The 25,463-nt window shown below is 39.6% G+C and overlaps 1 protein-coding gene across 8 annotated transcripts in view; it reads left to right on the top strand.

The window, feature by feature from the left end:
• The window catches only part of CDCA2 (cell division cycle associated 2), a 92,735-nt gene that overhangs the window by 3,803 nt on the left and 63,469 nt on the right, over positions 1-25,463 (top strand). For all 8 annotated transcript variants that reach the window (XR_010409658.1, XM_064585361.1, XM_064585360.1 and 5 more), the window contains 6 exons: positions 10,555-10,705; positions 12,387-12,580; positions 14,343-14,427; positions 19,790-19,998; positions 22,222-22,306; positions 22,765-23,015. Coding sequence is in view for 7 of the 8 variants with exons in the window: in XM_064585361.1 (XP_064441431.1) it covers positions 10,555-10,705; positions 12,387-12,580; positions 14,343-14,427; positions 19,790-19,998; positions 22,222-22,306; positions 22,765-23,015 (975 nt within the window). In the remaining variant the exon portion in view is untranslated. The remainder of the gene's footprint in view (positions 1-10,554; positions 10,706-12,386; positions 12,581-14,342; positions 14,428-19,789; positions 19,999-22,221; positions 22,307-22,764; positions 23,016-25,463) is intronic.

The raw sequence follows: 25,463 nt of genomic DNA, 5'->3' as shown, positions 1-25,463 counted from the left end.
ACTCACAGTGCGCAAGCAATGGTGGGTAAAACTGAGCGCACCAAGCTGTCATTTTCCACACTGCTAAGCCTTCACAGGAAATGATAATGCCAGATTCATTTAATATCCTTGATGCAGTGAAAATTGTAAATTTTATTAATTCTCCCCCCTTGTGTATTATGTGTGATTGAAATGGGAAGTATGCATCAGGCACTTCCAAAGTACATACAGAAGTATGATGGATGTTTTGAAAAAAAATCGTGTGCATAATTGTTTTGAGCTGTGATCTGAACTCTGGCCACTTTTTTTCATGGAGCATCATTTTTACTTGAAAGAATGACGGACATCATGGTTAGTCAGACTTGGGAATGTGAACAATATTTTCTCAAAAGGAACCGTGAACCTGCCACTTCGAAGAGAAACTGAAATATTTCTTACTGATTAAAAAACTTGAGTTTTCAGGAGAAAATCAGAATTTTGGAAAACTTCTAGGCAGCACTGTGAGCTTGAGAACTTCCCACTGGCTAGACTTTTCTGATGAGATCAGTGGAGATATTAATGAATTTGATTTTTTGATATTATATAATAAAAGGGTATCAATATTTAGAAGATCTGCAGAAGTAAGTGAACCAATATTTTCCTAACAACCAGTGCATGCAAAATATACCCTCAAATGCAAGAGACTCGCAGATTTTAACATAACAGAATATGAGAAGTTCATTGATAGGATTTCATATTTGACATTGCAACTAACTTTTAGGAAATCTTTGTTGAGTTTTATGTTCCATGAAAGAAAGAATAGCCACAGTTCTGAAAAGCCTGTTAAAACATTCTTGATAGCTATAATGCACACGAACTAGGAGTCTTTGGTGTTTTCAATAATTTTAAGAGTGTAAAGACTTCCTGAGAACTGCTGTTAGGATAGGTACGAACATGGACTGTGGAGCTATTTGCTGAGGTTTGATTCTTGGCTTTATTATTAATTAATTGTGCCTTTGGCAAGTTACTTTTCTTTCTTTCTGTCTTTCTGTCTCTTAAGATTTTATCTTTATGTAATCTTTACACCCATTATGGGGCTCAAACTTAAACCCAGAGATCAAGAGTTGGGTGCTCTATAGACTGAGCCAGCCAAGCACTTCAAGTTTGTCTCAGTTTTCTCACATATAAAATGGGGGTGATAATAATAGCAAGGTTTTTAATGAGGATGATTAAATTAGTAGAGATGAAGTACTTAGAACTGTGCCTGGAACATGGTGTGCATTGGATTTACTATTGTTGTAGTTATTTCTGTGGAAAATGAGGATTTTGCTCTTACACCTCCTAGCCATAGCTATCCTAACACTGTCCCCTGTCCCCATCCTTCCAATACAATTATAATGTTTGTTTAAATTAGGACTTCATGTGTGTTATTTAACCATGTAGATATTTTTCACAAACTGCCAGGTAGTATGCTATGGTCCCATTTCTTCTCTTATACAACTTTTGTTTTTCCTCTAGTTAATAAGTACTTTTTATTATTTTTTAGTTTAGTTTTTTATCACATAATTTCATCCCCAAACTTTGACAGATCTATAAACCCTAATGGTCTGTGGGTTCTTTTCTTTTTCCTTGGTGTTCTCTGTCTTCTGTGGCTTGCTTGCCATCTGGGTCTCCTGGACAGCTGTCACTGTGATTTCCTTTTCTTCTGTTTGGATTTTTCTGTTTCCTTGACCTAATATCTTTCTCTCTTCTTGTTTTACTATCTCATTTTTCTGGTGCCTCTGCATATCTGATGAAGTTTACTCCACTAGCACATTTAGATTTTGGTTTGTCTTAGTATAGAAATCTAGGTTGCACATATTTTCCATAAAAATGTTGAAGGCATTGCTCCATTGTTATTTTAGCTTATGGAGTTGAAGAATCCTATTCGTTCATTCATTCAACACATACTTTGATTCCCTATCTTTTGCATGGCCTGCTTTTTCATTTGAAGCTCTGTTCTTGATATTAAAGAACACTGTGGGCAGTTGGGGACATTATATTTTTATGGATGTTTTCTTCCTCCCCTTGCAGGATCTCTTTGCCTTCAGGTTCCATGTTGCTACCTAATTAGTTCAAGCTTTGTCTCATGCTCAAATATTTCTTCAGATGTCTGGTGATCCGTGACACTCTGTTCATTTTTAAAAGTGAGTCACTTTAAAAACTTGACTGAGAGAGCTCAATGGGCATGGTCTGGTTTCATCAACTGGTGGATTTCTGTGTAGACATGGCCACTTTTTCATTCCCAAGTATCAGAATTCTGTGGTTCTTTTTTTTGGCAGATCTGTTTTTTCTGAAAGGAATTCCTGGGGATATAAACCTGAGCCCTGGGACTCAGGAAGTCAAGTGTCAAAATGGAAGTCAAACTGTTCACTGAGAAGACTTGGACAGGTTCTGTTTTCAGTGCAGGCTCTCCTCTCCTCAGCTGTCTGTGGAGTCTTAAATCTCATGGAATCCTGAATCTCTGTGTTCCCTCCAAAATGTAAAGGTCCTTTCTTCTTTATGAAGAGACCTGTGGGTTCAAGTGCTACTGATACCCTGTTCTGAGTCCTGTCCTTGACCCTGGTTTTCAGAAATACCTGATGCTTTAAATACCTGAGCCTTTCTGGGGTCTGCTGCAAGTCTGCTTGTTTCCTTTTGTCAGAATGCCCTAAAGAATCCCTGTCGGTTTCAGCTTTCTCTGACCTAAGTCCGTTTTTGTTTGTTGACATTCCATGTCTGCTGTTGGTATTTCTGTTTTTTTTTTTTCTTTTCCTTAAGGGTATGCCTACAAATATATGTGTGTGTGTGTGTATGTGTATGTATATAGAAATGAACATATGAAAACACCCCACACCCGTATCATGTGATTATGCGTAGTAAAAGAATTCCTTGAATATATAGCTCTAGTATCTAGCACTGTTAAAAGTAAGGGCTTTCCACTTGAGCAGTTTTTATGGACAATCAGTGCTGTCCTTTGATCTTTCGAGATTTGCCTCTATAGTAAATACCCTTGGTGGCTCTACTCTTTCAGTTCTCACCCTATCTCTTCTTCCCTTACTCAACAAATTTATTGACTGCATAAATAATATTAGTTTACATGTTCTAATTTACTGAAATGTTCCGCAAATATACTAGTAGTACTTGTTTTTTTCTTTTTGTAAAGTGTAAGGGCCTCTATGCTTACATAATTCATCTCTTATTTTCTCCACCTTCTCTTGCTTTGTTTTTTAACTTTTTTTTTTAAAGATTTTATTTATTTATTTGAGAGGGAGAGAGAGAGAATGAGCAAGAGCGCAAGAGCAGGGGGAGGGAGAAGCAGACTCCCCACTGAGCAGGGAGCCCAACGTGGGGTTCGATCCCATGATGCTGGGATCATGACCTGAGTTGAAGGCAGATGCTTAGCCAACTGAGCCACCCAGGCGCTCCGACCTTCTCCTGTTTTAGAGGAAAAGTTGAAGGGCAGCCATTCTCCATCTCTTCTCCACTACTCTTGCTTTCATTCTTGACTATTTCAACAAGCACGTGGATGATCGTCCACCATCCCGGCAAGTCAAGCTCCTGGACTTCTGTAGCTCCTATGATCTTTTCTACCTCAGGCATCCGCTTACGTGGTTCCTTGCTACTGTATCACCTTTGAGATCTTCTTGCAGCCCACCTCACTCTGACCCACATTTCATCTTTCCAGTGCACTTCACAATTCTCTCATCTTATCGAAGCCTCCAGACTATTGATCTTACCACACTTGTACTGTCTACTGCTCACTTTATGTCTCTCTCACCCTTACCCAGTCTAGATCTATGTTCTAACACTTTGAAGTTTTCTTACAAACACGTTTTTCAAAGTTTTAAAAATTTATATAAATAAAAATATTACATATGCACATTGTTTAAGGAATCAGTTAGTACTTGAGGATTTATTTATAAGAACAGTGGTGTGCAGCTACCTTTTTCCCGTGTTTCCATTTCCGAGGCTCTCATTTTCAACTTTTGTAGCTGTTGCTTTGATAGCTGTTTTCATATCTCTTAATAAAATGCTTGCTCTGTTTTTTTTTCCTTGCAATTCCTTTTTTTTAAATTGAAGTCTAATTGAAATACAACATTATATTAGTTTCAGGTGTACAATGTACTGATTCAAAATTTTATACACAGTTGAGCCTTGAACAATGTGGGGGTTAGGGGCACCAACCCCCACGCTGTCGAAAAATCTTAACTACTTGCAACCTACTGTTGACCAGAAGCCTTACTGATAACACAGTTGATTAACACATATTTTGAATGCTACATGCACCGTGTACCGTAAAGTATACAATAAGCTAGAGAAAGGAAAATGTTATTAAAAAAAAATAATAAGAGGGCGCCTGGGTAGCTCAGTTGGTTAAGCGACTGCCTTTGGCTCAGGTCATGATCCTGGAGTTCCGGGATCGAGTCCCGCATCAGGCTCCCTGCTCAGCAGGGGTCTGCTTCTCCCTCTGATGCTCCCCCTCTCATGCTCTATCTCATTCTCTCTCTCAAATAAATAAATAAAATCTTTAAAAAAAAAAATGAGAAAATACAGTAACAGAATTGTATTTATTGAAAAACAATCCACATATAAAGTGGATACTTTCAGTTCAAACCCATGTTGTTCAAGGGTCAGCTGTGTTCCAAATTGATCACCACCATAAGTCTGGTTAATATCCACTGTATAGTTACAAATTTTTAGGTGTGTGTGATAAGAATTTCTAAGATCTATTCTTAGCAACTTTCAAATATAGAATATAGTAGTATTAATTCTAGTCACCATGTTCTACATTACATCCTTACGACTTATTTTATAATTGGAAGTTTGTACCTTTGACTCCCTTTACCCATTTTGCCTACTGCCTCTGACAACACCAGTCTCTCCTCTGTATCTATGAGCATCTTCTTCCTTTCTTTCTTTTTAAACTTTGAGATTCTGCATGTAAGTGCGACATTATAGTATTTGTCTTTCCCTGACTTATTTCTCTTCACATAATGCCCTCAGGGTCGGTCTATCCATGTTGTCACAAATGGCAAGATTTCCTTCTTTTTTTCTGGCCGAAAAATATTCTATTGTGTATATATACCATATCTTCTTTACCCATCCATTCATTGATGGGCATTTAGGTTGTTTTCATATCTTGGCTATTGCAAATAATGCTGCAGTGAACATGGGGGTACATATATCCTTTCAAGTTAGTGTTTTCATTTTCATTGGATAAATACTCAGAATTACTGGATCTTATAGTCATTTTACTTTTAATTTTTTGAGGGACCTCCATACTATTTTCCATAGTGGCTGCATCAATTCACATTCCCACCAACAGTGCATGAGGGTTCCCTTCATATCCTTGCCAACACTTACGGCTTTCTTTTTTTTTTTTTTCCTATAATAGCCATTCTGATAGGTGTGAGGTGATATCTCATTGGGTTTTGATTTGCATTTCCCTGATGATGAGTGATATTGAGCATCTTTTCACGTGTCTCTTAACCATCTGTGTCTTCTTTGGAAAAGTACCTATTCATATCTGCCCATTTTTAACTTGGATTGCTTGCTTTTTTGCAATTGAGTTACATGAGTTTTTTTTTTTTTTAAATAAATCTTTAAGATTTTATTTATTCACTTGACAGAGAGCACAAGCAGGGGGAGCAGCAGGCAGAGGGAGAAGCAGGCTCCCCGCTGAGCAAGGAGCCCGATGTAGGGCACGATCCCGGGATCCTGGAGTCATGACCTGAGCCAAAGGCAGACGCCCAACTGACTGAGCCACCTAGACGCCCCAAGTTACTGGAGTTCTTTATATATTATATCAACCCTTTATCAGATATGTGATTTGCAAATATTTTCTCCCATCCAATAGGTTGCCTTTTTGTTTTGTTGATGGTTTCCTTTCCTGTGCAGAAGCTTTTTAGTTTGATACAGTAAATAACATTTGTTTTCGCTTTTGTTGCCTTTGCTTTTGGTGTCAAATCCAAAAACTCCTTGCCAAGACTGATGTCAAGGAGCTCACCACCTATTTTCTTTTAAGATTTTTATGGTTTCAGGTCTTTCAAATCTTTCATCCATTTGAGTTAATTATTGTGTCTGGTGTATTGTGGTTCAGTTTCATGGTTTTGAATGTGGCTGTCCAGTTTTCCCCATTTATTGAAGAGACTGTCCTTTCCCCATTGAATGTTCTTGGCTCTTTTGTCTTCTGTTAATTGACCATACACATGTGGATTTATTTCTGGACTCTTTGTTCTGTTCCATTTCTCTGTGTGCCTGTTTTAATGCCAATACCATGCTGTTTTGATTACTATTGCTTTGTAATATAGCTTGAAATCAGGGAACATGAAGCTTCCAGCTCTGTTCTTTTCAAGATTGCTCTGGCTATTTCACAGTCTTCTGTGATTCCATACAAATTTTAGGATTGTTTGTTGTATGTCTTGGTAAATGCCTTTGGAATTTTGTTGGTAATTGCATTGAATCTATAGATTGCTTTGGGTGGTACAGCATTTTATTTTATTTTTTTAAAGATTTTATTTATTTATTTGACAGAGAAAGACACAGCGAGAGAGGGAACACAAGCAGAGGAGGTGGGAGAGAGAGAAGCAGGCTTCCCGCCAAGCAGGGATCCCGATGCGGGGCTTGATCCCAGGACCCCGGGATCATGACCTGAGCCAAAGGCAGACGCTTAACGACTGAGCCACCCAGGCGCCCCTGGGTAGTACAGCATTTTAATGATATTTTTCCAATCCATGAGCACAGAGTATCTTTCCATATATTTATGTCTTCAGTTTCTTTCATCAGTTTCTTACGGTTTTCCGTGTACAGGTCTTTTTTTTTTTTTTTTTAAGATTTTATTTATTTATTTGAGAGAGAGAATGAGAGCGCACATGAGAGGGGGGAGGGTCAGAGGGAGAAGCAGACTCCCTGCTGAGCAGGGAGCCCGATGCGGACTCGATCCAGGGACTCCAGGATCATGACCTGAGCCGAAGGCAGTCGCTTAACCAACTGAGCCACCCAGGCGCCCCCGTGTACAGGTCTTTTACTTCCTTGGTTAAATTTATTTCCAGCTGTTTAATTCTTTTTAATGTAACTGTTTTCTTAATTTTGGTTTCTGCTAGTTAATTATTAGTGTATAGAAACACAACAGATTTTTGTATGATGGTTTTGTATCCTGCAACTTTACCGAAATCATTTATTCTAATGGTTTTTTAGTGGAGTCTTTAGTTTCCTATATTTAATATGCCATCTGCAAATAGTGACAGTTTTCCACTGTGGATGGTGGAGAATTAGCCTTCTTTCTTCCTTATACTTTCTATCATACATCCACATGTGTACTTCCCATCCTCTACAACTTCCTAATAGTTGGGTTACATAAGTATCAAGTGTTTATATTACTGTGACCACATAGGTCATTTTGAGCTCATTTTTCTTCTGCAATTATGTTATCCTCCTTTTCTTTTGGGTCATTTTCCATTAGTACAACAAATCTTAATATCTCTCTTTAACTCCTCCTAGACCTCCATGGCATCCCATTTCTGTTCCTCTTCATCACAGCAAAACTCCGTGAACATGTTGTCTTTCCTGTCTTGCTCCTCTTCCCTTCTCCCATCCCCTCCGCGACTGCTGGCCACTCCAACTGGGCTTTTGTTTCTACCACTCGGTCAAGAAGACTCTTGTCACCGTTGATCCCTTGCCAAGACAAAGATTAAATCTAAGTTTGCATTTTACTCAGCCTTTCCCCAGCTTTTGATATATTCGACCACTCCCTCCTTGAAACACTTTCTGCACTTGGTTTCTGGGATTCCGTACTGACCTAATTTTCCTTCTGTGTTGTTGGTCATTCCCTGTGTGTTTCATGTGCTAATTCTACCCCTTCTAGTTTTTCCTCAGAAATGCTTGAGGGCCCCACGGTTCCCCTCTGCCCCCTTTTGTTTGCTTTCCTTAGGCAACCTAATCCCTTTCCGTGGCTTCTAGCATCAGCTGTAGACTGACTCCAAAATGTCTAACTTTGGCCCAGAGCTTCCTAGAACTCCAGACTTTGTGAAATATTCAGTTGCCTATTCAACATCTTCACTTGGGTGTTTTAATAAGCATTTGGCCCCAACCAAACTGTACATTTCTTCTCCCCACCAGATCCTCCAGCCCAATTCCCAGTCATAGTACGTGCCACCATTATCTAGTTGTTCAGGCCAACTACCTATCAATCTTCCTGGTTCCTTTCTTCCACATCCAGCCCATCACTACCTATCAGAAACCTTTCTGTAAGTCCTCATGTCCCACAGCTCCACTGCTATAACCCTAATGTGAGTCCTGCCTAGATTACCAACTGCTACGTCCTTTTTTTTTTTTTTAAAGATTTTATTTATTTATTTATTAGAGAGCGAGCGAGAGAGAAACAGCATGAGAGAGGAGAGGGTCAGAGGGAGAAGCAGGCTCCCCGCTGAGCCGGGAGCCCAATGTGGGACTCGATCCCAGGACCCTGGGATCATGACCTGAGCCGAAGGCAGTCGCTTAACCAACTGAGCCACCCAGGCGCCCCCAACTGCTACGTCCTAACTGGTCTCCTCACTTCCCTCCTTCCCTAATCCACCCAGCATCCCACAGAGCCGTCAGAGATAGACTCAGATCATTTCTTCTGCTGCTTAAAACCTTCCAATGGCTTTCTCTTATGCCTTGAATTAAACCCAGACCCCTTCTTTGAAGCCTCTGTCACCCTTCCTGATATGAGCCTTGCCTGCCATTAGCCTCATGTCCCCATCTCCTTCCGTTTCCTGGTCATGGTGGCTTTTTTTCCTGCTGTATCCTGTTTCCATCTTAAGCTTTTGTTATTGTAGAATGCCTTTCTCCTCCTACATCTTTGCTCCACCACCACTTTCTCATTGTTTTGGTTTCAGCTCAGCTATTGCTTGAGATAGGATGCTCTTCTGACTCAAGTCAAAGCAGCACTTTTACTTCATCATGTTTCTTTTTCATCTTCTCACTAGCACTTCTTGTACCTGAAACTATATTAATATGTTTTCAGAATTTCAGTCCAGAATGTAATCCGCCGCTCCCCCCCCCCCCGCCCCCCACCATGTCCTGAGCCCTTGGAACACTATCTGGTATGTGGAAGGAATGTTGTTGACTGACAAGGTTCATAAGACAAAAGAAGAAAGCAATACATTTTGAATGTTTCATTTCCCTTGTATATTCCTGGTCTCCATCAGGAAATAGAGAAAAATGATTCAAACTAGGGACCTTTCATTTGTTTTAGGCAGCATTTCAGAGTGCTTTAAATTTCTAGGACATTAAACCTACCCCTACCGTGTTCACATAGGAGTACAAAAAAAAAGCCCATTGGAGATAAATTGTATGAGTTTGGGATAATCCGTTTCTTTTCTCCATATCTCCTGGAGAAGAGTTGGCCACCAGCTTTTTATGAGTGTTACGTGTTATGTCATAAAGGTTTTACATCAACCGTATTTGGATTTAAAATACTCTATTATGTAACAGTCTGCTTTGTGAATGTATTTAACTGGGAATAGAATCAAGTGTGCGAGTAGATCCAGCATCAAACATGGCTTCAAGCTTTTAACTGATTTTCCTCCATATGATATCATAAAGGGAGGTAATTTTTTACTTTTGTCTGTTGGTGTAATTTTTAAATTGTTACAAGCTCCAAATTAGTGGAAATATGTTAGTCTAAATAGTAAAGGGGGAAAAAAAACCTGGATAGAGAACTTAATGATATATGGGTAACAGAACTCTCCAATTATATGTTACTTGCATGTATCTGGCACTTCGGTCCCTGCCAGTGTCAATTTCATTTGATGACTCCTTGGCTAAAACCCTGTTAGAGTTTCCAGAGCGCTCTTGTGCTTAAACCATCTAACTGTTCAGCTTTGTGGTTTTCGCGAATGGTCAGCGTTTAGCGATAAGGAAGTAAGGTCCCATGAACTCAGGAAAATTTAGCTGGGGAGAGGGTAAGTGTGAAGGTGGGTATCTGAGCTGCTACAGAACATCTGTGTCTTGTCCTGGCCTCTTGGGGAGAGGGTGTGTATGGATGGAAATAGGCAGTCAGACTAGCTTGGATTGAACATTTTTGTGCTCAACTTCTTTTCCTTTCCAGTTTGATTCGCTGAGGCTGTCTCAGGTTATGGACTCTAAAAGAGAGGCCTTAAGCTCCCCAGAAAGAATCCTTTTAAAGAGTTGTTTAGCCCCCAAATATTTGGGGATGTGTTTTGCACGGGTGCTTTTTTAAAGCTCTTCCCCACCTACTCCAGACTTCTGTCATGTGCATGCCCTGACTAATAACAGTATTGATCCAGGCTGTAGCTACACGTCTAGACATACCAAACAGCTGTTCTCTGTGCTCGGGTTAAAAACCGAGGGAGGAGCAGAGGAGAAACTAGGATGATGGCAGCACCCGAAATATTCAAACAGAATATACGTGATTCAAGGGAGAAGAGGCTCTGCAACACTCATTTATTACCTCTGATCTTCAAATAGCCTTTATGTATTTTGTCCTGGATGCAGTGGTTATAGGCCTAGAATAGAGACACTGTGCTTGATGTCATTTATAATACCCTCCATGTCTCTGTATTTTAACAGGGCAGTCCTGTACTATATCGAAATGTTAATTCTTTAAGGGAGCGCATGTCTGCCTTCCAGTCCGCTTTTCACTGCATAAAGGAGAATGAAAACATGATTGACCGTCCTGAATTCTCAGAGGCAGAAGGAGAGTTCAAGACCACAGGCTCAAGTGAGTAGAAAGAATTTAGTCCGTTTGGACTTCAGGATTTATTCAGACAAGCACGTGAGGTATGAAAAAGATTTAGTTTTACAGTGTGAAGGCAGTCTTTTCTAAGCAGAGCTGTATTTTTAAATGGAGGCTAACATTTAAAATTTGGGGAATTTCACACAAAAATTTAGATTTCTGGTTTGTCTTGAAAAAACCTGATTTTTCAGGCATTCCTGAGCCTACAATTCCGCATGGCCACAATTGAGTTTTAAATGTTAACGCATCAGAACCGGTTAGTTGGTTTCGTTGTTAGAATAAGGGCATGTGACAAATTTGAGCATTTAAACCTTGATTTTTAGAGGTTGCTTATTAAGCTTGGCAAGCATTTCTATGAATAACAAACACCCAACCCTGATGTTATAAAAAGATATATCTAATCTGACATCTTAATAGCCTGTCCCCTTCTTTACCATAACTTTTAGATTGTAATTCATTTGGTTACTTTCTCCTGTCACTTCTGATTTTCCAATCACAAGGCATTTGAAATACCAGAATTAGACAAAATCTTGGCATTACCATAATCATCATAACCATTCCTCTGGTGTTTTGCACCCTGAGGTTCCAAATGATTTTGTTTTGGTTTCTTGAACCTGAATTTTCAAGTACATTTCAACATCTCCTCACATGCAGTGCACTGTTACTCAAGACAAGTCCCGTTCATCTACCTCTCCAGTGCGTGACCCACTCCGATGTACTCATTTGTGTTTGTAGTTTGTAACTTACCTATTCACTTCTGACCTGCATTTTAAATTATTTTACTGACATGATTGCTCTAGTTCTGCAGACAATTAAATTCACTTTTTGTAGCTGGGAAGAACTGAGGCACATTTTGGCTGTATGTTTCATAAAATCATACACAGTCAAAGCAGAACCCGTATTAGAACATAACCACATCCTTTAAAATGTTCAAAAGAGGGGCCCCTGGGTGACTCAGTCGTTAAGCATCTGCCTTTGGTTTCAGGTCATGATCCCAGCATCCTAGGATTGAGCCCCACATCGGGCTCCCTGCTGAGTGGGGATCCTGCTTCTCCCTCTCCCTCTGCCCCTCCACCTGCTCACATGAGCTCTTTCTCTCAAATAAATAAATCTTAAAAAAAAAAAAAAGTTCAAAAGAAAAGGTTTCATTGTAAATTTTAAAATAGAGTGAGATGATATATCAGAAATGGAAATGCATATTAGCATATCTTTGTACATTTTTAAAGTCTAGAAAAAAATTTTAATAATGTTTATTATCCTTTTAGTAGTGATGTTCTCTTACCTTTCAGTTAGATTTCTTCTAAATAGAAAAATGTACTTTTTTTTTTTTAAGATTTTTTTTTTTTTTTTTTTTTTTTTTTTAATTTATTTGACAGAGAGATAGCGAGAGCAGGAACACAAGCAGGGGGAGTGGGAGAGGGAGAAGCAGGCCTCCTGCCGAGCAAGGAGCCCGATGTGGGACTCGATCCCAGGACCCTGGGATCATGACCTGAGCCGAAGGCAGAGGCTTAACGACTAAGCCACCCAGGCACCCAGAAAAATGTACTTTTAATTGATAAAGTATTTAGATTCAAGCATTACATTTTAGTGAAATTATTATGTGCAAAATTTAAAAGTGATATAGTAAAAGAAAGTATTTTTGCCTGTGTTATGTTTATACATATAGCCAAAAAAGAAAGTCTTGGTGAATGTCAAGAATCTGAGTTCCCTGCGAACTTATCATCCAAACGTCGAAGGATATCCTATCAGAGCGACTTTGATGAAAATCTAACTGATGCGGTTCAGATATTCAGTGGTGTCACTTCTCCTAATACAGGCAAAATGTGTGCTGTTGAAACTGCTCCTGCAGGTTTTTCTGAGGTAACTCACTGACCAGAATCCTAGGAAAATGAAGCTTTGGTTTTCCGGCTAGACTGTTTTAAGACTGTCAGAACCCTTTTTCAGCAATGGTACCTTGTATTTTTATATTGTAGCTGAGTTTTAAAGTATGCTGTGTGTGTATGTATGTCCTACTTGTTAAGTTTTTTTTACTGGTGGTTAGCTTATTGGTTAGACAGTTTTGATTAATATGTTGCTTTTGGTTATGAAAAACACTTAATGAAAATATTAAGCCTTGTGGTCTTCTGCTTGCGAGGTATTGTTCTAGATACTGATGGTACAACTGTGGGGGAATCATGGTCCTGCCCTTGAGCAGCTTTTAGTCCGCTGGAGGAGGCAGACACAGGAGCTTATTATTTACACAACTGGCAAATCAGTTGAAGATTCTGTATGGGCTGTGCAGCTCATGTCTGGGGGGTCTTGCACTTCTGGACTTTCTGCCCCTAACTGGTTTAAAACTGGTGCTATTTAGCAATTTCTCCTTTGCTCTGCTCACTTCTTTCAAGTAGGTGTAGGGATTTTTGTTGTTTATAACTACCTAAAGCCTGTTAAGATTATCAAAAGATCTTAAGCAACGTGAATTAAATACTACTATTGAGGATCCTTGACCTTCAGTCCCATGTAAACAGGAAGCTGGTTCTCTCATCACTGGCTTTCCTTGCTTTAGTTCTGGTGTGACACAGCTGGTTCCCATGTCTTTAGTGAGAGGAGACCCCTGACACCATTAGATCTGAAACTTTTTTTCTGTAACTTCTCTGTCACACAGATTCAGTAAATATCCTATTGATCTTATTTGGACTGGCATAATAAATGTTTGATAGTAAGATTCTTCGGGGTCCAATAAGTTTTGTTTGTAGCTTAGAGTCACTTATAATCTCTGCTCCCTCTGCTTTTTTCTAGTTGATATGAAATCATCATCTGGCAAAACCAGTAGTTTCTCATCAGAACTTTGATTATTTGGACATACACCATGATTTAGAAATGGTGTCCACATTAATAAGAATGTGTTTTCTATCCTAGCCATTAATGATTTTCCTATCCTAGCTATTGATACCTTTTTTAATAATTGCATAACATTTTTTGTTATTTTTTTTAAGATTTATTTATTTATTTTAGAGAAAGGGTGTGGGAGAGAGCACGAGTGGGAGGGGTAGAAGCAGAGGGTGAGAGAATCTCAAGCAGACTCCACACTGAGCATGGAGCCCGGCATGGGGCTCGATCTCACAACTCTGAGATCATGACCTGAGCCAAAACCAAGAGTTGGATGCTTAACCCACTGTGCCACCCGGACACCCCCATTTTTCGTTATTTTTGAGAATTTCCCCCTTTAAAATTAATCAATATAGTTTTCTAGACTTCAAACAATGAGGCAACAAAAACAAAATGTTTGAAAACAAAAATGTTTCATGCATTTCCTGTTCTGATTTTTGTTCCTCTGTTTCCCTTCTCCTGTCTTTTTGGGGGTTTATTTGAAATACTCTTTTTGGAGATCCACTTATCCATTAACTTATCCTATAAACTTTTCCTAGGGAGCTGAAATTTGTTTCGTAGGATGTTTAGGCTGCAGTTACAGTGAGTAGTCTGTTTTTAGTTCAATTCTTGTATGCTTTCCTAATGGTAAGAAATGATTGATTGGTTTAACATCAGATTCCTAGATAATCTGTAATGCTTAAATCTTTACAAAGATCTCAGTACTCCTGTAAGTAATAAGACTTAATATTTCTTTAATTTTATCCCCCCCAAGAAATCTTTTGAATCTGGTTTAACACAGTCTGGATATTTAGTTGGAGAGTCTGTTTCACTTTCCGAGCTCACAGAGGCTTCAAGTGGTAAGTATTTAATCTTTCCTTAGTACGCAGTTCACCTGTTGAAACATATGTTCAACAGACATTTATGGTTGGTTTACCTATGTGCTAAACTTCGGGAAAACTGAAGCAGTGCCGGAGCTCTCAGTCTAGTAGAAATGTTTCCGAATTCTAGTTATAGGAGAGATGACTTTTTTTTTTCTTAAACTGCAACTGATAAGAGTGAGTGAAATATTTCCAAGTTGACAGAATCTGTTATAAAAAAACAGGATGAACATGTAACATGTATTCTGTAAGAGAAAACACTACATGTGTGTTGTTTTTGTTGTTGTTTTTTAAGTGTGTGGAAAGGGACCAGAATTCAAAACTTTCCCCAAATCAGTATGTTTGTATTGAGTGAAAGTCACCAGTAAGGTATTAGGTTTACTATCGACCTACCTGTGTCTTTATCTTTAAAGTAAAACTTAGAGACATATAGTTAGGTCTTGCTTTTTTATCCATTCTGAGAGCCTCTGCCTTTCCATGGGGATATTTGGCCCACTAACCTTTCAAGTCATTATTGAAATGGTTTGATTTATAAATCTACCGTTTTTGGGGTGCCTAGGTGGTTCAGTCGTTAAGCGTCTGCCTTTGGGTCCTGGGATCGAGCCCCGCGTCGGGCTCCCTACTCCACAGGAAGCCTGCTTCTCCCTCTCCCGCTCCTCCTGTTTGTGTTCCCTCTCTCACTTTCTGTCTCTGTGTCAAATAAATAAATAAAATCTTAAAAAAAAAAGATCTATCATTTTTTCATGCATTTCCTGTTCTGATTTTTGTTCCTCTGTTTCCCTTCTCCTGTCTTTTTTGGGGTTTATTTGAAATACTCTTTTTGGAAATCCACTTATCCATTATCTTTTATTTATTTTTTAATATTTAAAATTTTTTAAAGTAAGCTCTAATCCTCACATGGGGCTTGAACTCATGTCCCCGAGATCAAAAGTTGCTGTAAGTAATCAAAAGTTGCTGGACTACTGACTGAGCCAACCAGACGCCCCTACACATTACCTTTTAAACTATACCTCATTGCATCTTTTTTGTTAAGGTTACCCTAGGGATTGCAAGATACATCTTTAACCTTTCAGTCCACTTAGAGTTGATATTGTACAACTTTATGTAAAAGTGTGATATAATGATTTATAAAAAAGTATATATTGGTTATCTAAATGAATATTGAATGAATAAATATTAATAATATTCAGATGACCAAATACACAGTTTTCCAATAGATCTGGTCTTCATCCACAGTTCCTGAAAATACTTTATAGCTATAAAGGTGACATGGGTGTCTTACTACTACTAATGAAGGTGACTTTTGGACCCCACCCAGCGGGGGGGTGGGGGGGGCGGAGCTGGTTGCCAGGAGGACCAAACCATGTGATTGGAGGATGGAACTTTAAGCCCCACACCTGACTTCTGAGGAGGGTACTGGGGCTGGAGGTTGAATCAGCCAATGACGTTATCGGTCATGGCCATGGAATGAAGCCCCTATAAAAATTCAGAAACACAGGGTTCAGAGAGTGTCCTGGTTGGTGAACACATGGAAATGTGGGGAGAGTGTTACTTCTAGAGAGGTCATGAAAGCTCTGTACCTCTTCCGCAGACCTCTCCTTTGTTTTCATCCTCTGGCTGTTGATTCGTATCCTTTCTCATTTCCTTTAATAAACTCGTAAACACAGTGTTTCCCTGAGTTCTGTGAGCTGCTCTGGCAAATTAAAAAAAATTAAAAGAACCTCTTTTTTAAAATTATTATTATGTTATGTTAATCACCATACATTACTTCATTAGTTTTAGATGTAGTGTTCCATGATTCATTGTTTGCGTATAACACCCAGTGCTCCATGCAGAACGTGCCCTCTTTAATACCCATCACGAGGCTAACCCATCCTCCCACCTCCCTCCCCTCTAGAACCCTCAGTTTGTTTTTCAGAGTCCATTGTCTAAGAGAACCTCTTGATTGATAGTCACTCAGTCAGAAGTTTAGGTAGCAATCTGGACTTGTGACTGGTACCTGAAGTCCAAGGAGGAGGTTGTTGGAACCTCCAGTCTGTAGCACGTCGGTCAGAGGCACAGGTGACAGCCTAGGACTTGGGACTGGCATCTTAAATGGGGGTTGGGGAAGTTCTTGTAGGACTGAGCCCTTAACCTGTGGAACCTGATACTGTCTCTGGGTAGGGTCAGACTTGGGTTGAATTCTTGGATACCCTCCTGGTGTCTGAGAATTGCTTGGTGGCACTGTGTAGGAGAATCCCTTCCCCCAAGTTAGCATTGGGTCCTGGAACCCAAAAAGAGTTGGTGTTCGGGGAAATAGATCTAGACAGTTTGTAAAGTTTCTATTTCCTGTCCACCCACCCATGTCTTTTATGGTCTTTTACACTATAGATATCCTCTATATTACTTTTATATTCATTTTAAATCCCGCAGTGTTTTTGCTTTACACAGTATGTTTCATGCAGTGTTTTTCTTTTATATCAACATACGTACACATAAATAATTAGATATAATTCAAAATTGACCTGGGCCTCATGGATTTGTATTTGCTAAATCTGGCAGCCCTAGTCAGGAATGACTGAGATAAAGTTCCCTGGTGCCCCTTCGTCGTCCCTGGCTGCTTCTGTCACTGAGAGAACGAAAGATGTCTGAAGCAAATGGCCTGGGCCACTCACCACCACACGCTAATGCAGCTCCGAACAAGCGTGCCCCTCCCCCCTTTCCTCCTGTTATAGTAGATCCTCTGTCCTCTGATCCAAGGCCAACCCCTTCATGGTGGTCCCTTCCCTCTTTGAGGACCTTCTGCCTGAGGTGTCCCCTCTTTTCTGAGTTGTGCATTTCTCCCATTAACATACAATGTGCTTTATTATCTGCAGTCTTAAACTGGCCCTTGTCCCCGGATTTCCTTCCAGCCAAAACTCCATTTCCTTGCTTTCCTCTATGGCAGAGCTCCCTTTAAGCACAGGTTGCACTCGGTCTCCTCGCCTCCCATTCTTGCTTGCTGCAGCTCCAAACAGGCCTTGGTCACCGCTTCATTGCCATCTGTCAGTCACTCCAACAGACCCTCTCCTCAGGGTCCCAGCATGGCAGGCAGAGCTGCCAGTGCACTCCTGGGAGAAACCATTTCTTCGCTGGGCATCGGGACACCATTCTCTCTTGTTTTCCCTGTTTAATTCACCATTCCTTATTTGTCTGTTTTTTCTTATTCCTTCTCTTCCATCCTTTAACTGTTAAACATTTGAATGCCCTGGGTTTGGTGCTTGGACTTTTTCTCTCTGCACTCACTCCCTAGGTGATCATGGGCATTCCCACAGCATTCAGTACTGTCTGCATGCTGTTGACTTCAAAATTTAAATACCTGTCCTTGGCCTCTTTCCTGAACTCTTAAGTGCCCAACTGCCTTTTCTGGTCTCCATAGGAATGTCTAATAAACATCTCAGACTTAACATACTCAAAAAGGTCTTGACTATTTTTCCTTCTCTAGTCTGCTCATCTTTTTTTTTTTTTTTTTTGGTCTTTCATCTCAATTCACCCAATTGCTTGCATCAAAAACCTTGGAGTAACTTTGGCTCCCCCCCTTTTAAAGGTTAAACTTGCAGGGGCGGACAGGTGGCTCAGTCGGTTAAATGTCTGGCTCTTGATTTCGACTCAGGTTGTGATCTCACAGTCCTGGGATTGAGCCTGTGTTGGGCTCCACACTCAGCGGGGGGTCTGCTTGAGTTTCTCTCTCTCTCTCCCTCTCTCAAATAAATAAAGTTAAACTTCAGTCCCATTAACAAATGCTGTTGGTTTTATCTTGACGGTATATCAAATGTCTAACCACTTCCCACCTCCTAACTATTATCACTGTGGCCCAGGCTCCCACCTTCTCTTGCCTGGGTGGTTTTGTGTTTCCTCTTATGTGCTTTCCCTGCTTCTATCCTTGCTGACTCCCCTCTTTAGAGTCTTCAACATGGTGTCCAGGGTGCTCCTTTTAAAATCCTAGCTACACTATGTCATCCCCCTTCTCAGAATCTTTCATTGACCTCCCACTGTACTTAGAATTGTACCCAGTCCACACCTGACCTAGTCCTTAGCCTTCTCTTGGAGCTTCTTAGCTCTCTTCTCCTTGCTCACACTGTTCCAGCCACACTGGCCTTGTTCTGCCTCTTGTGTCTGGTACATTACCATCTCAGATCTCTGCACTTGGCTTCATGCATGTAAGGTTCTTCCCTAGATATATGCATGGCTCACTTCCTCACTTCATTCAGATGCCTGCTTGATCCCTGAACATCTCAAAACAGCAACTCCCCCCTCCCTCTTTATCCGGCCATATCCCCTTAATTTCGACATTATTTCCTTTAAAGGCACATATTACTACTTATTACCTGTACATTTCTTTTACTTTTTATTTTGAGGTGACTGTAGAGTCACATGCAGCTGTACAAAAATCATATCTAAAGGGTTTCAGTGTCCCATCCCGCCAGGTTCCCCACGGGGTAACATCTTGGGTAGCGGTCATACAGTGTCACAAGCAGGAAATTGACACTGATACAGTCCACTGACTTTTTTTCAGATTTCACCCATTTTACGTCCATTCATTTGTGTGTATATTTAGTTCCATGTAATTTTATCATGTGTAGACTCATGTGACCACACTGCAGACAAGATCGGGAACAGTTCCAGCACAGGGGTCCCTCACACTGTGCTTCCCGTCAACAGCCATAGCTCCCTCTCTCCTTTTCCCCCTCCCAGGTGTTTTATATTGTCTGTCTGTCTCCCAAAGTATCGGAGATTTTTGTGTTTTATTCATCGTTGTCTCTCTAGCACCTAGAAAAGAGTGCCTGTCACATCATAAGTGCCCAATATGTATTTGTTAAATGTCGATCATGAGGAAGTTCTCTCTTGTGAGGAAAAACATGCAGGAGGAAGCCTTGCCTTGTTTGAGAGCACACACGGCAAATACAATTTCGATTTAATCCTCTTTCTCCTCACCTCCCATCTTCTCCCTCCTACCACCCTCGCCTGCTGAAATGCCTCTGACCCCAGCAGTGAAATTGGTCCTCCTTCATTGCTCACCTCAGGTTGGTTTTCTGGTGCCAGGCACAGGGGTCTCGAGGCCTGGGCACTTCCTTAGATTCATGGGAGCCGAAACTCCTTGCTTGCCTTTACCCTCAGTAGTTAGATTTGAACTGAAAGCTATGGCCAGCGCCACTTCTCTTCTTTATATATCCAAATGAAATTCCAGATGTCATTCCCTAAGCCGGATATATGAAGGTAGAACTTCTTACAGCGTGTTATTCTCTTTGCAAATACATAATATTTTTGGTGTAGAACAACCTGATTCAGATGTCTCTCTCTTGTTTACATGTTTCCTTTGAAGGAGTCAAGGTTGCTGAGTGTATAGAGGGCAAAAGAGCTTGGGATGCTGTTCCAATTGAGAACTTTACAGAAGTGAGCACAGACAGCGTTCCCCAAGTCAGGTCCCTGGTCACTCCACAGTGTAAGAGGGACATTCCATCCTCTGAGACCTTTGTACTTCGTTCTGTGCTAAAGAAGCCCTCTGTTAAGCTGTTTCCAGAAGGCCTGCAGGTAAGTTTAGAGCTACTTTTTCTAAAGCAAATTGAATACTCATTTTGGCTTCAAGCGATTCTTGTGAATTGTTGTATGTCCTACTGGTTTCAAAGGAGATATCTTGCCCTAAATGTTTACCCCTCCTTTTCTTACTTAGAGCACTGTGCAGAGTTCCTTCCTTTCTTCCTTCCTTTTTTCTAAACTCAGTATGGAATATAACTTGTAGAATTTAATATATGTAGACTGTATATTATAAGAGTTTCATAGTTATTAAAGTGTGTTAATTATTTCCATCTAAAATATTTGGTCTCAGAGATAGCTTTTTCACAGGCATGTATGTTTCTCTAAACTCAGTTCATATGAGCTAAGAGTAGGTTGATGGGAACTAGCTGGCACTTATTGAGTATTTTTTTTTTTATTATTTTTAATTTTTTTATGAGCGTACGAGCACACGAGTTGTGGCAGGGAGGGGTAGAGGGAGACGAGGAGAGAGAATCTTAAGCAGACTCCACACTCAGCACAGAGCCTGACGCGGGGCTCCATCTCATGACCCTGAGATCATGACCTGCGTCGGATGTTTAACGGACTGAGCCACCCATGCCCCCCTTATTGAGTACTTTCTATGGACAGTTCTGGCATAGATCATGTACATGCAGCCTAGACTCCAAGGAGAATATTAGCCCCATTTTAAGTAAACTTAGGCTTGAGGTTGTTAAATGAACCCAGATAAATCTGATACTGAAATTCATGGCATGCTATAAGTGCTCTGAGAGGTTGAGAGGATGGGCTGTGGAGTCCCAAGTGCCTGGTTTCAGATCCTCTGAAGTTTAAGAGCTGTGCCAATTATGTACCCTTTTTGTACCCTGGTTTCCTTATCTCTGAAAGGACAATATGAGTGACTACCTTACAGGTAATTTGAGCATTAACTGGGATAATAATATGAAATTAGCACCAGTGCCTGGCAAATGAGAAGTAATTTTTTTTTCAATCCATAGGCATTTAAATATATAACCATGCCTACACATCTGTTTCTAAAGCCAAAATGAACTAGACCACCTTCTATCGACATGAATAGTTATGGTCAATGGTTATTTTAAATGTTTAACAGTTTTTCTGGTTAAAGAGCTGATGTGGGTCTCTATGCAGCACTGCTTATTCATATCTTGTATTCGTTTTATTTTTCTCAAACAGACTTCGCGTCTCTCCATGATCCATATAACCCTTACTGATTAACAGCATCACATAGCAAACATCAAGTCCTACCACTAAAATTATACAAAGATTTTTATAATCAACAATCTTTTTACTGAGCTCTCCAAAGTTTGTAGGTGTATACAGTTTGAGTTGTTGGTAAATTTTCGTGGTTGTTTTAATTGAAGATAGCCTAAAAGGTCTCAAGAATTTTGTTTTCTACGTTCACTTATTTCACAAATATTGGTATGGGCATTTTCCTTGTCAGGAAGATGAAATGGACTTGAGAGCTGCTCAAGGAGGTTTGTTCGGGGCAGGACAGTTGTTGAGAGAAGGTGTTGCTTCCTGGAATTGGGTGCACTGGCGAAAATGAATAGCTGTAGAGAGCAGGGGCTGGTCCGGGGTTTAGGAAGCAGGCGATGATTTGGAGGTGACTCATGGAGCCCACAGCCCTGGCTCCCGCCTGCATCACTCCAGTGGCCCTGTGTGGAGTGGGGCCCTGTCTGGTGTTTCAGGACTTGCACTGTCCCTCCTCCCCAGCTTGCTGACTCTCTAAGCTTCTTGTTCCTAACTCAAGAATACAGTAATGTGGACAGGAGGTTTACACACTTAGAAAAGGTGTGATTTCCATATTTAAAAGACAGAACACCCCATCATGCCATTTACCTTTTTGTTTTCTTATTTCCGTGCAATTCTTATACCTGTAGATAGTCAGCCTTATCTGACGCCATCTGTGGTATGAACTAGCCACTCACATTTTCGTTATCTTCATTTGCCAGATTAAAAATGATGGAATGAGTTTAGCCCATATTATGAATTTCTGTTCTTTAATCTTGGCCTAAAATACTATTTACTAAAGTAATGTTTAGGGCATCCAGTTTTTCTTTGTGGCTCATGTCATTAAGCCAGAACAATTAGGAAAGTAAAGGTAATCTGCAACGCTACATAGTATCTATCCTTGGAAGACCGGAGTTCAGAGTGGCCTTTCTTAATGATTGTACATATGCATTTATATGTGTAAGATTATTCACCGATGTTTATTTTGTTTAGGAACACTGTGACAATCTCTGTGATGATGGGACTCATCCAAGCTTAATCTCAAATCTTGCAAACTGTTGCAAAGAACAAAAAGCAGGTAAAAAGTTCACATTTATTTTGAAGCCTGAGGATTTCATTTTCTTGTGAAGTATCTGATCTAGTATGTGGTATTTTCAGTGATCTGCTAAATGCCTTGATGCTTCTCACATTACATGGGAATGAAGAACAGTTGGCTGGAATCTCTTTGGAGAGCCTCCCAATTGGTCTGTCCCTTTCATCTGCCCATTTGTGCTTAATGGCAATACTTGTAAAGGAAACTGATATTCCAATTTTGTAAACTTCTAAGACATTTATGCAAAATTTACTTTAAAATCTATTAACCATATTTTAGAACTACTGCTTAACCTTTTCCATTTTGCATTTCTTTTTTCTACAAACTGTATTTTCTATTATACAAATAAGAGCTAAATCTAATCATGTTAAAAGAGTCTAGGGTATGCATTTTTAGATAAGAAATAGGCTAATTTTTTTTATCTATCCATTTATTATCTATAGAAGGTCAAGAAAATTATAAAGTGCCAGCTTTTCTAAATATCAGAAAGAGGAAGAGAGTTACTTTTGGAGAGGATCTAAGCCCTGAGGTGTTTGATGAGTCCTTGCCAGCAAATACTCCATTGCGTAAAGGAGGAACACCTGTCCGCAAAAAGGATTTAAGTAGTATCAGTCCCCTGCTACTTGAGCAATCACCAGTTCCTGTGCAGTTGCAGTTATCACAGCCAAATTTTGATGACAAGGGGGAGAATCTTGTAAGTGTGAAAAGTGGAACAAACTTGTTTCTATTTTCATCAGACCTCACCTGTTTTGTGTGAATAATAATTATGCTTCAAAATCATGAAATGGACTAAATGATGTGTCATGGTATAAATTAATGCATTTTTCTAGGTAGGTTTTTTTTTCCCCCACCCTGTGTTCATCATGACAGGTGCACGGGGTATTAGCTGTGTTCTCATACTTGCATGACTCCTTGTACATAGCATATTTCATGGACCCTAAACACTGTTGACTGTAAGATGTACCATGGTTTTATGTATCACCAAGAAAAGAGGCTAGAACCAAGCTGTCACACATGATGAACTGTAGGATATACTCAGATTTCAGAGTTGTGAAGATGTGAGAGAGCAACAACCTTAGAACTGATACACTGTAAATACAGACTTTTTTCCTCTAAGATGAATTTCTGTAGGTAGAATTACTGGATGAAAAAATAGGATTTTTTTTTACCTTTTTGATACATATTGCTGAGTATCCAGAAAGTGTACTAACTTGGACTTAACAGCAGTATAAATGGTTTTAATTTACCACACTTGGTAAACCCTGCGTATTAACTGTACTTTTTTTTTTTTTTTTAATTTTTTTAAGATTTTATTAGAGAAGAAACTTTTTTAGTCTGGTATCAGTATAAACTAACATCTTTTGAATTATTGATTTCTTTAAAATATGTTTACAGTAGAACTTATATGTACTTATTGAACAGATCTAAATATATATTGACTATCATGCTTTTTTAGGACTTAAGAATACTAGATAATCTAGCCAAGTGTTTTGTTTTTGCCACAAATAGTATCAGTATGCTATTATATCCAAGTCATCTATTATCTTTAAATAAGTTAGAATTTTTTCCTCACAGTTTATTTCCAATGATGCTCCGTCTGTTAACACACAGTCTTTTAAATTGAGCATCTCTTCAACTGTACTTTTTAAAATAGCTTAATAGGAGAAAAAGATGACTTGAAAACTTTTAGTTTACTAATGTGGTTTGAACATTTTTCATGTGTTTATAAGCCATTTGAATTTCTTTAGAGAATTGTCTGTTAATCTTTACCCATTTTTATACTGGGACCATCATTCATTCTCTCCCTTGCCTATTATACTTTGAAATAAAAATATTCCACTTTCAGCCAAGGTGGAGTAACAGGGACCTAATTTATGTTTTCAAAAGAAACAAAAAAACAAAAACAAATGAGAAAATATACACAACAATGATTCTCAGACATAGAACATCAGGAAGCACAGGAGAGTAATCCCAAGAGAGGGGTAACAAATGAGGCAAGCTGTACAGGAGCCCCAACTTACTGCCTGGGCTGGACTTCCAGGCGACAGCACAGGAAGGGTCTACCTTGGTGGAGCCTGGCAGTCTCCATGAGTTGAGAAAATGGAGCTGGGGTCTGGGAAAGCACAGGAGGCTAGAGCTCGTGGCAAAGGACCGGAGAGGAGAGAGCTGCCCAGAGAGCTCTGGAGATGTGCGTAGGGTCTCACTTGAGCCTCAGCAGAGTACTGGTCAGTGTGTGCTTGTGAATAAACTGCCTGATGCCAGGGAAAGGACTACCCAAATGGAGCAGAGGGAACAATCCCTAGAGCTTACAGAGGGACAAGAAGTGTCCCCAGCAACCTGAGTGATAGAAAAGCCTTATAATTCAGAGGGCATCAGGTACTCAGGAGAGTATTGCCTCACTAGTAGAACAGAGTTAGACTAAAAGCCTAGCAGAGCTTAAAAGCAAGCTTTGAAAGGACACAGCTTTCTTCCAAGCGACTTTACTGCATTGTATAACCTAGCTCAAGAACAGCAAAACTGTCCAGTGTCAAATAGCATTAAATTCAAAATGTCTGACATTTCAATTAAAAACTAATAGATGTGTAAGAAAAGATGCCCCATAATGAGAAAAATCAGTCCCTAAAAGTAGACCCAGAAATTACACATATGGTAGAATTTGTAGACGAAGGCATTGAAAAAGTTACTTTAACTATCTTTCATATGTTCAAGAAAGTGGAGGAAAGATTGAACTTGTTAAGAACATGAAAGATACAGAAAAGATCCAGCTTGAACTCTGTACATCACAGTCACTGAAAATTATAATCTTTGGGAAGAAAAATATGTTGAATGAGATTAATAGCATATTAGAGATTGCAAAAGAAAAAATTAGCAAACTTAAAGACGTAACAATAGAAATTATTCTCCATGAAAGAATAAAAATGAACAAAAATGAGCAATTGGTGAGCTTGTTACAAATTTAGGTGACATAATATGCATGTAATTAGAGTCCCCAAAGGAGAGGAGAGATCAGAAAGAACAGAAAAAGTATTTGAAACATAATGGCTGAAAATTTTCCAATTTGATAAAATTATAAACTCAAATCTGAAGTTTAAATTCCTAGCACAAGAAACATGAAATAGTATGAAAAGACACATCATTGCTT

This window comes from Mirounga angustirostris, unplaced genomic scaffold, assembly GCF_029215605.1.
Source record: "Mirounga angustirostris isolate CCGP_5_RB_7025 unplaced genomic scaffold, mMirAng1.0.hap1 SCAF_2, whole genome shotgun sequence".
Taxonomy (NCBI): Eukaryota; Metazoa; Chordata; class Mammalia; order Carnivora; family Phocidae; genus Mirounga; species Mirounga angustirostris.
Note: the sequence above shows the minus strand (reverse complement) of the source record. Positions and strands in the feature narration are given on the sequence as shown.